At 60.3% G+C, this 14,334-nt stretch overlaps 2 protein-coding genes across 3 annotated transcripts in view; one reads left to right on the top strand and one right to left on the bottom strand.

Annotated features, from left to right (window-relative positions):
* Nucleotides 1-1,369, top strand: part of CHAF1A (chromatin assembly factor 1 subunit A) — a 43,607-nt gene extending 42,238 nt beyond the window's left edge. For both annotated transcript variants that reach the window (XM_073017092.1, XM_037994400.2), the window contains exon 15: nt 1,013-1,369. Coding sequence is in view for 1 of the 2 variants with exons in the window: in XM_037994400.2 (XP_037850328.2) it covers nt 1,013-1,074 (62 nt within the window). In the remaining variant the exon portion in view is untranslated. The remainder of the gene's footprint in view (nt 1-1,012) is intronic.
* Nucleotides 1,370-1,475: 106 nt separating this feature from the next.
* UBXN6 (UBX domain protein 6) lies at nt 1,476-14,327 on the bottom strand. Its single transcript, XM_007994827.3, has 11 exons — nt 14,128-14,327; nt 10,449-10,612; nt 9,980-10,044; nt 8,891-9,019; nt 4,815-4,912; nt 4,038-4,113; nt 3,330-3,414; nt 2,996-3,215; nt 2,784-2,914; nt 2,552-2,700; nt 1,476-2,096 (listed from the first exon to the last, which is right to left on the bottom strand). Exons 1-11 carry the CDS (start codon nt 14,208-14,210, stop codon nt 1,971-1,973), a joined length of 1,326 nt encoding a protein of 441 aa, XP_007993018.1. The 5' UTR covers nt 14,211-14,327; the 3' UTR covers nt 1,476-1,970.
* Between the last annotated feature and the right edge of the window lie 7 nt (nt 14,328-14,334).

Raw genomic sequence — 14,334 nt, 5'->3', positions numbered from 1 at the left:
TAAGTCATCCTCATACCAGGCTGACCTGGGTCAAGGTGCAGGTTTTCCACATGTGCTTCTGTCCAGCGATCCCTCCTGCCCTGGGTTGGGGCGTTAGGAGGCGTTGTTCCCCGGGACCTGCTGGGGTCTCCTTCCTCAAACCAGAGCTGCTGGGAGCTGAGTTTGGCTTGGAGTCTGAGACTTTGTGAGAGCCCACCCCTAGGTCGGGTACATCTTTTGTGAGTGCTGGAGCTAGGAGGTGACCTCTTCCCTGCCCCACGTTGAGTGGGCTTTATCCCCACTGTCCCCGAGGGAGGACTCTGTGGTGATGAACAGCTCAGAGCACACGCAGCCATGGGGAGGGTCACGCTCGCCAGCCCTGCTCCTGGCCACACCCCACCTGCAATCTAAGCTTCCCTTCAGGGAACCCCATGTGGGAAAGGTGTCAGCTACCTCCATCCACCCAGTCAGGGACGGCAGGAGGCCCCAGCCAGGCCTTCCTGCTGGGAAGCAGGATTCGGCTGTGCCTGAATCCCCCTGTGCCACACCTTCGACGAGCTTTAGAGGGGCTCCCAACAACCCAGAGTCAGGGGTTCCTGACAACCTGGAGTCAGGACCTGGGGCCTGCAGGGACGCAAGACTGGAGTGACAGCCTTCATTCTCAACAGGCCGGGTGCCCACACCAGCTAGGGCAGTATCAGGGCGAGGGAGGGACCAATGCAAGGTCAGGGGCATGAGCATAGGCCCTGGGCACCTCCCCCAGGTGCAGACCTGCATCCCCAAGTCAGCAGCGGGCGCGGGGTGCGCATGCCTTCCACACTGCAGGGCGGAGTCCGTGTCTCCTGGGGCTGCCACACCGCAAACCTGGTTTAAAGCAACAGTCACCGTCTCACAGCCTGGGGGTCAGAGTGCACGCGTGCCTCACCAGGCTGCCATCAAGCTGTGGGCAGGAGGACCAGGCCCTCCTGAGACTTTCCCAGTGCTCAGAGGCACTGCATCCCTCAGCTCAGGGCCCCTTCCTCCACCTTCACAGCCACAGCGCAGCCTCTTCCAGTCTCTCTGACCTCTGCCTCACCCTCCTGCCACCTCCTGTGAGGACACTGGGTCCCGGACCACCCAGGGTCATCTCAGCTCAAGACCTTTCATCATACAATCCAAGCCCCTCTTGCCAGGTGAAGTCGCGCATCTGCAGGTTCCAGGAAGAGGATGTGGCTGTCTCAGGATGCCCTGTCCCTCTGGCTACAGGGAAGCCAGGCCTGTGACAGCACTCGCCTCCCAAGCTGGGGGAGGCCCGCAGGGACTGGGCCTTTGTGGGCACAGCACAGCCTCCCCTAGCGCATGGGATTTCCTCCCCAGGGAAGTGGCTCATCGGGCACTTGTGGCCAGGCATTGGCCCGAAAGCAGGTATCCGCCTGGTGCTGCCTTGACAGGGAGCCATGCCCAGCCCCCGTGCCGCCTGCTCTGTGTCCCATGGTTTCAATAGAGCACCAAAAAACTATATTCAAACACCCTGTTTATTTGGGCTTATGATTTACTAACTGCAGGTCTGTGTGCGGGAAGGCCAGCGTCCCCTCCTGCCATCGTCACCCACATCCACAGAGCAGCCCTAGTGCCAGGCGCAGCCGCTGCCACCCACAGCGCACGGGAAAGGGACCCATGCTGCAGGCCTGCTCTCCTGCCCAGGGAGATGCCACGTGTGTCTGCCTGGCAGCTTCATGACACAGTTACCAGCAGCTAGGGAGAGCTTAGATTTGGTGGCGTCCCCAGGCCTCTCCCTCGGGGACTTGGGCGCATCTCCACAGCCCCCAGGAGATGGGGGCTCTGCCACGGGGCCCAGTTCCACAGCTCCACAGCTAGCTGGCGCCCCTCCCGTGCCCATGGGGCAGAGCCAAGTATTTCCAGAGGTGGCTTGGAGGCCCTGGGGTGGCGGGGAGAGGAACAGGGAGAGCATGAGACAGACCCACAGGGCTGAGGCCAACCCTGCTTTTATTTCAAGAGAGCTTCTCGATGGCCGACAGGAGCTCAGGTTTCAGGATGGCGTCCGGCTCGACCCCCGCAGCCTTGATGTCCTCCAGCACAGCCATGTCCCACGAGAAGGTCAGGAGGGCAGAGGGCACCTGCGGTGGGGGCAGGCTGTCATTCTGTCTCCATGTGGCCGTGCAGTGGAAGGACAGAGCCGAGCACAGTCGGCCCTTCCCGCCGCGGGAAACTCAGCGGGCAAGCTGGGCTCGGGGATACCCTGGCCTGGAAGCCATCTCAGCTGGTGGAGGCTGTGGCTCACACCCCGGCCTCCTGTCCTCTCCCTCCGGGACTCCCGGAACCTAGGCCTAAACTTACTGCACTAGCTAACACGCGCCACTGCTCCCATTTGACAGGGGAAACTGAGGTGTGTAGTAGTTATGAACTCGCTCAAGGCCCTGTTGCCAGTAAGTGGGAAAGTGGGATTCAAACCCAGGGACCTGCCCAGGCCCCCTGCTCTGAAACAAGGAGGCTCCCTCCTGAGGGGCTGTGCCGGTCCCTGGAGAACCTGCAGAGGCACTGGGTCAGCAGTCCCCTGCGGGCCCACACTCACCAGCCCGCACTCATTCAAGGCCAGGTTCTCGTCCTCCGACAGCTTCTGCCCTCCTGAGGCCAGCAGCTCAAAAGGCAGCCAGTCGCTCTGCAGGGCCTCCCGAACGAACCCGTACACTGCCCCCAGCCGTTCCCGGGCGTAGAAGGTCCCTGGGGAGTGGGGAGGTCAGCGCGGGTGGGGCCCAGGGCCCCCCCAATCCGAGCCACCCTCCCTGGGCGTCGCAAGTGCCCACCCTGCAGGAGGCAGCCGTCGGGGAGGCGCACGCGCAGCAGCGTGTAGGTGTACTTGCGCAGCCCCCGCTGCTCCTCCTTCTCCCGCATGGCCTTGGTCCGCAGCACGCTCAGCCGCTCCACTGCGTCGGACCTGCACACGAGGGCCAGGTCAGGAGGGCCGGCCCGGGTTCTCCCACCCCGCCCCACTCCGCTCTGCGGACACCAGGCCCACCTGAGCCTCTGCTCCCGCTTGATCTCCTCTGCTGTGAGGTTGAAGAAGTCCCCGGGCAGTTCGAACTGCGAGGCCAGGGGCGAGGGCTGGAAGACGCGGCGCTGCCGGTCCAGCTTGGCGCGCACGGGCTCCGCAGCCAGCAGCTGTTCCTTGTGCCTCTCCAGGCTCTGGGGCTGGGCCAAGGTGGTCTCGCTCAGCACGTAGAACTCCTCGAGGTCCTCTACAGCGCGGCAGGACGTGGGTATCACTGTGCAGCGGAGAGACCCCCAAGCCCGGCCCTCCTGCCCCGAGGCCCCTTGTCCCCATTCCCCTCAGCCAAGCCCTGTCCGCTTACCCTGATCCTGGATGGGAAGCAACACCTTCTGGAACCCAATGGCCTCAAAAAACTCGTGGGTCCCTTCCAGGCAGTTAATGCGCTCCTAGGGGTGGAGATGGGGGTTACTGGGGACCCCTGGCTTCCTCCATGGCCCAGCCACGTCCCCACCCGGTCCAGGGGCCCAGCTCTCGCTATTGGGAGCAGCTGTTGACCCCTGTATGGGGCCCAGCCCTGGGGGTGCCTCAGTACTAGGTGCAAATCTGCTTTTCTAAGGTGGGGCCTGTGGAGTCTCCACCAGCTCTGCACAGAGGAAAAAGTCACAGCCAGGCACGAAGAGTGAGGCTGAGGAGCCAGACACTGCTGGGGCGTGAAGTGAGGCTAACACAGGCCAGGGCGGCCAGACCCCGCCGTTTCCCCCAGAAGAACCAGACATCTGGTTTGCATGAGAAACCTCCCCAGTGCCGACATGTTCCCAAACAAGCCCAGGAAGAGGAGGAAAAGGATGTGGGTGAGGAGAGGCAGCATTTGTTGATTTGGGGTGACTGGTGCATTCAAATCTTGCTCGCTATCTTGTCCCGCTACCTTCTACTGGCCGAACGCTTCACTGCTTGGGGCTCAACTCTCGCTGGCTCCTCCAGGCACTGCCCGGTGTGGGCCACCACTGGCTCCTGCAGGCCGGCTGCCCCCACCCCCTGCCGGGGCCCAGGGGCCAGAAGACACGCCCACCTGGAACACCTTGTTCTGCAGCTTGATCTTCCGGTACTTCTCCTCCTCGGGGTGCAGGTGGATGTTGTCCAGGTACCTGGGGTAGGTGGAGAGGGTGAGGGGGGCACAGCCCAGGCTGCCCGCCCGGTCCCTCTGTGCCTCCTGCCCCAGGTCAGTGGCTCAGCCACACTTGGCCTCTAGTCAGAGGGAAGAAGCGGCCCAGTGACTCCAGGGCAGGAGACCGTCTCCAGGTGGAAGGCATACCTCGCACACCCCACGGAGCCCACCCCTGGTGCCAGCAGGAGCCCCATGGGACCCCTCACTGTCCCACCAGCCCCGGAAGGGCACCAGTGAACCACAGCGGTGGGGGAGCCACAGGGCAGGAAGAGTGGAGAGCCAGAGCCGGGGGGCTGCAGCGCCAGCAGGGGGCTCCTGTGGGGGGCTCCCTCGGGGCTGGCGGGCAGCGTGGACTTCCAGGCCTGTCCCCAATCCTGAGACTCGGGGAGTGGGGTGGGACCCTGCCTCCTCCACACGTTCCCCGAGTGGTCCCCAAGGAAGCCAGGGTGGGCAACCCCTGATTCCGTAAACACCTTCATTTCACACATGGGTAAACAGACCCAAAGAGGCCCAGTCCTTTGCCCGAGGCCTCTGGGTGGAGCTGCCTCACTCTCAGCCTGTGCTCCCTTCCTAGCCCACCTCAGCAGGTCATGAGGGCACCAGAGAGGGTGACAGCCCCAGTGGGAAGGGTGCTGGGACGAGCCGGAGGGGCCAGGCAGGGCAAAGGGGCCACGCACTCACTTGGCAATGGTGTCCACGCCCAGCTTCACCCGGTCCCGGTCTTTGTTGAACGTGTGGATCTTCATGATGGAGGCAGCCACTGGGTCGGTGGAGAAGTGCTGGGAGGAGGGAAACAGGGAAAGCTGCTCACTGAGAACCCGGGCCGCACGGCCCTCCGCTGCCCAGGTAACAGGGACAGGAAGAGGAAGGCAGAGCAGCGGCGTGGAGCAGCCCTAGCTGTGCACTCATCACAGAAAGGAAAAGAGAGACCCTCGAAGACCCCGGCCCTGCCCACACGCCAGGGCAGAGGCGACACAGCCAAGACGGACCAGAACTCAGGTCTGCCCTTCCGCCTTCTCAAGGCTAGACCCACGGGACTTGGGGGCCGGTGTGACGTGACAGAACTTTGCCTCGCACTCTGGCTTTAGAACTCGACCTCAGTGCTGAGATCCACCAAGGCCGCTGCCCCTTACAGAACCTCCCGCCACCATGGACACCACATCCCTCCTGATCTCACAGCCCCATGATGGACATTCCGGAACGACTCCCGGGTCTCATGTCAAGAAAGAGACCCAGAGGCCCCTTGTCACAGGGATGGCAGGTGGCAGAGAGGACACAAATGAGTCTGCAACCCTCAATGTCTGAAACTCAATGGCTGGAAGACGGATACCCCCAGCCCCTGCCCCACCCCGAGGTCCCGCCTATGTTACTAGGGGAGGGGAGAAGTCACAGCCAGAATTCCTGGGGTTTCCCAGAGCCAGCCCTGCTGACTGCGATGTACAGCGTCCCAGCACGGAGAGGCTAAGAACAGGTACCCTAAGACCCGGACAAGACTGAGGCACAAATCCATTCACACTCAGCACAGCTACCGCACACGGCCACACCCAGAGAGCCACCCATGGCCTGCCAAGCAGCGCTGCCACCCGCACCTCCCTGGGCTGCCCAGATGAGGGCGGGTGAACAGCAGGGCCGCCCAGGGCCACGTGTCAGGATTCAGGCCACCTGCCCAGGCAGCCCAGAGCTCTACCCACCACCCCCACCCTCAACTGCACAACAGGGTCCCTCAGCAGCCCCCTGCGTCACACAGACCCATGACCCACACACTGAGCCGGGGCTCATGCCAACAGAAAACTGGGACCCAGCCCAGTCTGCCGGTTTAGTTGCCGAGGTGATGTGGGCAGCAGGGCAGAGCTCGCGGCTGCAGAGAGAGGCAGAGCTGCGAGACACCCCTGCCGTCCCCAGGACAACAGCTTCCTGGGGATCAGAGTGCCTGGGACAGCACACCTGCCAAGGGAAGGGCGTCAGCTCCAAAAGCGGCCCTCGGGCGTTTTAGGCGACTGGCCGCCAGGCTTAGGTCAGGAGCTGGGTACGTGCGCAGACAAGGGACGAAGGAACAGTGGCCAGGAAGGCGTCCAAATCCATACAGGAATGTACTTTGTAAGAAAGGTGGGATTTCACAACTGTGAGCAAAAGACAGGTGCTCTCCACAGGTGGGGCTGAGAAGAGAACTGAGCCAAGATCTAGAAAAAAATAACATCAGCTCCACCCTGCCGTGTTACATAATAACACGCTCCAGCTGGATCAAAGCTTCAACCATGGAAACAACAAGCCAGCAGTCAGTGAGAAGCCAGAAGAAAAGCACTGGAGGCCGGGCGCGGTGGCTCACGCCTGGAATCCCAGCACTTTGGGAGGCCGAGGTGGGTGGATCACGAGGTCAGGAGATCGAGACCATTCTGGCCAACATGGTGAAACCCCATCTCTACTAAAAATACAAAAGTCAGCCGGGCATGGTGGCAGGCGCCTGTAGTCCTAGCTACTCGGGAGGCTAAGGCAGGAGAATCGCTTGAACCCGGGAAGCGGAGGTTGTGGTGAGCCGAGATTGCACCACTGTACTCCAGCCTAGTGACAGAGCAAGACTCTGTCTCAAAAAAAATAAAATAAAATAACACTGGAGAGGCCACAAAAGAATTCTCTCAGCATGGAAGTGGGTAAAGCATTTCTAAGAATGGCCCCACCGGCCGGGCGCGGTGGCTCAAGCCTGTAATCCCAGCACTTTGGGAGGCCGAGACGGGCGGATCACAAGGTCAGGAGATCAAGACCATCCTGGCTATCACGGTGAAACCCCGTCTCTACTAAAAATACAAAAAATTAGCCGGGCGCGGTGGCGGGCGCCTGTAGTCCCAGCTACTCGGGAGGCTGAGGCAGGAGAATGGCGTAACCCGGGAGGCGGAGCTTGCAGTGAGCTGAGATCCGGCCACTGTACTCCAGCCTGGGCAGCAGAGCGAGACTCCGTCTCAAAAAAAAAACAAACCAAAAAAAAAAAAAGAATGGCCCCAAACCCAAAAGTCATGAAATAAGACTGACACATTTAATTATACAGAGATCAAAAAATCCTACACAGCAAAGCGAACATAAGCAGAGCCAGCATATGAGCAACTAGAGGGAAATATGTGCAACTCACATCATAGGCAAAAGCCTGAATTGCCTAATATATAAAGAGTGCCTACAAATCACTAAGAAAAAGACAAACTATCTAATAATGTACAAAGAATGTATTTTCATATGAAACATGGCCAACCCAACCCAAAATAAGGAAAGTGCAAATTAAATCTATCCTGGGATGTTATTTTCACTTGTCAATAGGGGTAAAGATCAAAGTTTGGTGATTTACAGTACGGTGAGAGGATGGGGACACGGGTGCTTTTGCACACACTGCTGGAGTAGGTGTGAGTCTGGAGAGTCTCTATGGAACTGTTACTATTTTTTTTTTTAGACGAAGTTTTGCTCTTGTTGCCCAGTGCCCAGGCTGGAGCTCAATGGCACAATCTCGGCTCACGGCAACCTCTCCCTCCGGGGTTCAAGTGATTATCCTGCTGCAGCCTCCCGAGTAGCTGGGATACAGGCGCCTGTCACCACGCCTGGCTAATTTTTGTATGTTTAGTAGATACGGGGTTTCACTATATTGACCAGGCTGGTATTGAACTTCTGACCTCAGGTGATCCACCTGCCTCGGCCTCCCAAAGTGCTGGGATTACAGGCGTGAGCCACCGCGCCTGGCTACTGTTATTACTTTTTGAGAAAGGGTCTCACATATCACCCAGGCTGGTGTGCAGTGGCCTGATCACGGCTCACTGCAGCCTTCACCTCCCAGGCTCAAGCAATCCTCCTACCTTGGCCTTCTGAGTAGCAGGGACTACAGGTGCACGGCACCATGCCCAGCTAATTTGTTTCTGTTGTTGTGTTTGGTAGAGATAGGGTTTTGCCATGTTGCCCAGGCTAAAGTCGAAGTTTCTGAGAACCAGTTGATGGTGTTAAGTGAAGACTTGCTGTATTAGGGGAAAAAAAAAATGCTGTGGAAGTTATTTTTGTTCTTTTTGTTTGTTTTTTGTTTTTTGAGACTGAGTTTTGCTCTTGTTGCCCAGGCTGGAATGCAATGGCACGATCTCAGCTCACCACAACCTCCGCCTCCCAGATTCAAGCAATTATTTTGCCTCAGCCTCCCGAGTAGCTGGGATTGCAGGCATATGCCACCACGCCTGGCTAATTTTGTAGGAAGTTCTTTCTGTACCGAAGCAAATAATACATAACCTTTTATGAAAAAACCAGGCCAGGCACGGTGGCTCACGCCTGTAATCCCAGCACTTTGGGAGGCTGAGGCGGGTGGGTCACTTGAGGCAAAAGTTCGAGACCAGTATGGTCAACATGGTAAAACCCCATCTCTACTAAAAATACAAAAATTAGCTGGGCGTGGTGGCATCCACCTGTAATCCCAGCTACTTGGGAGGCTGAGGCAGGAGAATCACTTGAATCCAGGAGGCAGAGGTTGTAGTGAGCCGAGAATGCACCACTGCACTCCAGCCTGGGTGACAGAGTGAGACTCCATCTCAAAAAAAAAGACAACCCTAGCTGGGAAAGAGGAGATACGGATGCATACACAATGGTGTGCCTGGATTCGGGGTATCAGAAGAGGGACTTCACTACGAGCAGTGGGCTCTGGGGACTCTGGGAGGGACCTGTGCCACCTGGGCTTCCGATGGGGGGTGGCTCAGGCACAGGAAGCTACAGGTTGGGGCAGGAGCACACGGGGCGCCACTCACCGAAAGAATGGCTTCCTTGATGCGGGCGTCCCGCTGGTCCTTCCTCAGGGTGGCCCCAGTGAGCGGACAGGTGAAGTACACACCAGGCACAGCCAGGTGGGCAGAGCCTTCCTCTCTGGGCTCAGATACCTGGGGCGGTGAAAGTGTCTGAGTCTGGACTGTGGACAGAAGCCACCCCGAGCCTCGCCGAGCACCACAGTCCTGAGTGTGGCCCGCAAAACCAGGTATCTCTAGCCCCCATGCTGTCCCTTCCACTTGGTGGCCATGGGAAACACCCTGGCCAAGTGACTGGATCCCTCAGTCTGTTCCCTGGTATGTCAAATGTCCCTGTGGGGCCTACTCAGAACTAAACAAGGTAAGGAAAGGAAAGCACAGAGCAGCTTCTGACACGCAGGAAGCACTCAGCAGACGGCAGCTGGGCTCCTGCTGGTCCTGTCCTCAAGCTGGTGAGGAAGGAGCTCTGCGTGGGAGTCCATGGGCACAGTGCCCTGGACAAGGCCTGACTTTGGGGCCTCCATTTCTAGGCCATCTCTAAGGTCCCTGCATGCTAAAATTCACTGAATCCTCCAGGATCAAGCTGCTTAGAACTCCTTTCAGCAGAGCTCTCAAAGCCCACCTCCTACAGGAAGGCCTCCCTGATTCCACCCGTCTCCACGGAGCCCCTTGACCTCCAAGGCAGGCAGGAGCAGGCAGTGGTAGGGGACAGGCTCTGAAGCCACAGACTAGCCGGTCCTGTCTTTGCTGGTTCTGGGGTGTAGGAGAGAGGACAGCTGGTTTGACCTCTCTCAACCCCAGTTCTCTTTCTGAAAAGTGAGAACTGTAACTGCATCCACCTTAAGGGATTAAGGGGAGGGAGCGATGGGCTTATGTACCTGAGGCCCACTTCTCCAGGCCTGAGCCAGCATCCTCAGCTGCTGAGCCCCGAAGGTCCAGACAGCACCATGTTCCACCACAACCCGCCTCCACCTTGCAAGGCAAGGTTTCCTAACCACCCTGGAGCCCCAAGGTCCAGGCCACATCTCCCCTACGATGAAGTCAAGCTGTCCCCACCCCTCAGCGTGGGACAGTGCCACCAGTGGCTGTTCTTACCACGTTGGTCCCTGGGGCCTCGGGGCTCCCGCTGATGGTGGCTTCGGCTTGAAGTTCCTTTCTCACTGGAAGGCGGCCCAAGAAGGAGAAGCAGAGACAGGATGGTGAGCACGCCTCTGTCCTGGCCCGAGCCGTCTCATTCCTGGGGTGGGCCCGTGAGCCACGCACAACCTCCTGCTGATGCTGGAGGTCAGGCTGGAGGTCCCCTGCAGGACTCGCTCTGCACCCACCCCTCAGCCTGAGCCAGCACCCCACTGCCCGCGCAGTCCCTGTTTCTGCTCCAGGTCTCTGCTCCCACGCCCTCCCCAGGAAGCTGCCCTTCCCCCAGCACCGGCCCTTGGTGAGTCGCTCCCAAGGGTGACCCTCACACCCCCACAGCTGCTCATGTGACTTCTGCGTCCAGGGCCAGGCACTAGGGCTGGGAACCTCAAACAGCCCTGACCTGGGCCCGAGGCGGGCCACACCTCACCCTGGTTTCGGATGCTGTCCTGCGACGTGGGGCCCCAGGCCCGGGACTGCTTCTGCTCCAGCCGGGCCAGGGCGGCAGCGGCTGCCATCTGTGCCTCATTGGTGGGTCCCTGGCGGGGCGGCCTTGGGGCCGGCTGGCTGGACTTCTGTTTGGGGGCCTTTTCCCTGGGGACAGACGGAGGGAGAGCGAGTGTATCCTCCTGAGGTGGCTGGCAAACCTGACGTGTGGTTACACAGGGGAGCTTCTGCTGCTCCCCAGCTCCTGCCACCAGCACCACCAGTCAGACGTGTCCCTGCCTATGCGGGCCAGGATGCCTGCTTCCCAGGGGCCACCCGCAGCCACCAGATGGTTCTTCTGCAAGCGGAAGAGCCCCTGGAGGAAGGAGATGCTCGTTCCGCTCAGTTCTGCACCATCAGGCAAGTCCTGCCCCCACTGGGCCTCAGCATCCTCGTTTGTAAAATGGGGTGGCAGCACCCCTCCCGAGGTGAAGGCACCTTGATATCCTCAGTGCTTTTTTTTTCTTTTTGAGACAGGGTCTTGCTCTGTCACCCATGCTGGAGTACAGTGGCACGATCATGGCTCACTGCAACCCTGAGTTCCCAGGCTCAAGGAATCCTCCCGCCTCAGCCTCCCGAGTAGCTGGGACTTGGAGGCAAGCATCATCACACATGGCTAATTTTTCTATCGAGACAGGGTCTTGCTGTGTAGCTCAGGCTGGTCTCGAACTCTTGGCCTCAAATGATCCTCCCACCATGGCCTCCCAAACTACTGGGACTACAGGCACGAGCCACAGCGCCCACATCCTCAGGAATTGAGGAGACTCAAAGGATGCCACATCCTCCCCAGCTCCCTGCTGTGAGAGTCTCCACCCTCAGGTCACAGCTTCGTTTACTGAGCACCTACTGTGTGCCGGGCCCCCTGCTGGGAGCTGGTCGGCTCGGTTGGTTGACTCCTCCTAACAAGCTGCCAGGGAGGCCTCACCATCCCGTTCCCAAACCCAAGAGGGTCAGGAAGTCCGGGCAATGTGCCCCGTAACACACCACCCTTGTGGCAGGACCCTGGGGTCAGCGGACAGTAGAACCAGCCTCGCCCTGGCCACTCCATGCCAGGCCCGGGGCTGTGCAAGTACCAAGAGCTCATGGACTCGCGGTTCCGCCCCGTTGAGCCCTACACCAAAGAGGGTTCCGTAATCCACTTGGCACAGTGGCCTGGCAGAGAAGCCCTTTCTGCCAACCTGCTCGGACACGTCCATCTCGCCTGTCTCCTCTCAGGCTCCTCCCGTGAATTCAGGGACTGTGTCACTTTCCATGCCGTAGGTCTATTAAAACTTCTTGGGAGGCCAGGCTCTCAGTTCAAGCCCTGTACTCCTCTGGCTCTGCTTAGATACCCGGGCAGCCCTCCATCCTCGTCTCAAGGCTTAGCTTCGTGCCCACCCCTGCCTATCTAATCCTCCCACAGCTGAGCATCTTGGGTGGAAGAGGAGATGACTCATGAAGACCGATCCCGGCCCCATCCGATATCTAGGTCTTTCCAACAAAATGGCATTTCCCAGGGCACCTCACCCCAACTGGTCATGGACCCTGCCCCTCCTGGGCAGCCACAGGGAACCCTGTGGAACCTCAGCCAGGGAGCGTCAGCATCACTCCACTGCACGACGCCCTCCCACTGCAAAATCCTAAAGCCTCCCTCGGCCGGAGAGCCCTTCCTGGCCTGGCCCACTGCCCTCCCCTGGCCTGTCTCCCCTGGGCTCCCCGCGGTTCTTCCCATACCCCAGCTGCTCCCCGCCGCAAGCCCCTGCACTGTCTACGCCTTCTGCCCACAGTGTTCTCCAGCAGGGAGGGAGGAGGACAGGGGATCTGGAAAGGGCTAGAGCTGCCACAGGGAGAGAAGGAAGGGGCTGATTTCCCCACGGCTGAGTCTGTGTCCTGGGAGAGGCCTTCCCAAACCACCTGATGGCGTCTGCTCACCCTCCTGAGCCCTCATCTGAGGTCTGTTGGTTTATCTGTCCATCAGCTCCCTCTAGAAGGTGAGCCTTGGGACAGTAGAGGCCTTCTCCTGTCCACCACTGCAGCCTAAAACAGGACTTGGCGCCCACACGCCCCACACGCCCCACACACCCTGGATATCCAGTCTCACTCCAGAGGGGACCTCTGCACCCCTTCCCTTCCCGAGTCTCCCCTCTCACCTTCCCCTCTCCGCCCGGCTCTGGGCTGACCCAGCCATCACCCTGATGCCCTGCATCCTTCCTGTCATGCCCAGTCCTAACCCCACCCACTACTGGTTGAATCAATGAAGGGCTCCCCCCATTTGTCCACTTCTCTCCCTGACCCCTCTCCCTCTCTCACTCAGCCTTTGCTCTCCTGCTCTCCCCTAGGAACCCTGAATTCCTCACTATGCCCCTACCTCCATCACTACCCCACCAACCCGTGATTCCCTGACCCCCCACTTCCTGCCACCTCCCTGCCTCTCCTCCTACCCCCTCCCAGCCCCCACCCCTTCACAATCCCTTCCATTATTGCTTACAGACCCCTGCCCTCGCTGCCTGGCTGACCTCCTTCCTCAGTCACTCTCCATCAGTCCCCACCAGCCCCTGGCCAGCCAGCTCCCTGCAGCAGCCCCAGCTCTTCCAGCCTCCCTTTTCTCAACCCAGCAGCCCTCAGCCTCGCACCCTCTCCAGCGCCACTTCTTTCCCGGCCCTCCACCTGCCCTCCCAGCTGGCTCAGCCCAGGTCAGGCCCTTCTCTCCAAGTCCTCCCTAGACGATCCGGAAGTCTGCCCCGCACCTATCTCCTTTCCCCTCCCCTCTCACCGCCATAATCCACTTGGCACAGTGACCTGGCAGAGAAGCCTCGCAGAGAAGGCCTTTCTCCCAACCTGCTCAGACGCGTCAATCTCGGCTGTCTTCTCCTCTCAGGCCCCTCCCGTGTCACAGTCCATCTGTCAAAGTCCCTCACCTCCAGTCTCCTCACACACCTTCCTCAGCCCCTCCCTCTCAGTTCGCCCGGACATCCCAGGTCACTGAAGACGCTACCCACCCCGGCCTCCTTGGCCTTCCAGACTCTTCCTGGTCTCCCATCCGCCTCCCACGTGCTCCAGAACCCAAGTCCAGAACCCCTCTTCCCATGGATGCCTCCGAACAACTCTCCACCACCCCACCCCACAGCTGTGCGTCTTCCTCCAAGCTCAGCTCTCATCCACGGTCACCTAGATTCCCCCAAATCATCCCGGCCACTTAAGGACCAGCCGGGTCCCCAGATCTCTCCCTCACCACGCGTCTCAGAACTGATCATCCCTTTTTTCCCCCAGGATCGCTCCACTGACCCCCAACCTCCTGCAGCCCCGCCGCCCTAATCCCCCGCCACTGCCTCGGACCCTCCTGCGGCCCCGCCCCCGAGACCTCCCCTCCCACCCGGCCCCCTTGCCCCGCCCCCTGCGCATGTTCCCCTCCCCCCGCCTCCCCCGCCCCGCCCCCGGCTCACACCCGCCCCCTCCTGCCCGGACCCCAGATCTCTCTCCCCTCCCCCTGACGCCCATCTTCGGCCCCGCTTGCCCCGCCCCCGGAGCCTCTCCCCCTCCCCTGACTCTCAGCTGCCGCTCCCAGCCCCTCGCCCTCTCTGATCTCCCGAGCCGCCCGAGGCCCCAGGCCCCTCTCCCCGGCCGCCCCTGCGTTCCTCACGCACCCCACGGACTCTGTGAGCTTCTGACCGGGTCCCGCGCTCTTGAACTTGATGTCGGCCTTGAACTCCTGAAAAAATTTCTTCATGGTGGCGGCTGGCCCGGCGGCGAAGGGCCGCGGGGGCGGGGGGCACAGGGCCCAGTCGGGGAGGGGCCGCCCGGGACCAGCCACCGGAAAAAAAATACCGCGCCGCCGGAAGTCCCGCCTTCCC

The sequence above is a fragment of the Chlorocebus sabaeus genome, chromosome 6, assembly GCF_047675955.1.
Source record: "Chlorocebus sabaeus isolate Y175 chromosome 6, mChlSab1.0.hap1, whole genome shotgun sequence".
NCBI lineage: Eukaryota > Metazoa > Chordata > Mammalia > Primates > Cercopithecidae > Chlorocebus > Chlorocebus sabaeus.
Note: the sequence above shows the minus strand (reverse complement) of the source record. Positions and strands in the feature narration are given on the sequence as shown.

Coding starts and splice junctions, on each gene's coding strand:
- UBXN6 (XM_007994827.3), bottom strand. CDS start 14,210: ATGAAGAAATTTTTTCAGGAGTTCAAGGCCGACATCAAGTTCAAGAGC. Junction 10,613..14,127: donor AAGCTCACAGAGTCCGTGGG/GTGCGTGAGGAA, acceptor GTCTGTCCCCAG/GGAAAAGGCCCCCAAACAGA. Junction 3,415..4,037: donor TGCAGAACAAGGTGTTCCAG/GTGGGCGTGTCT, acceptor CTCCACCCCTAG/GAGCGCATTAACTGCCTGGA.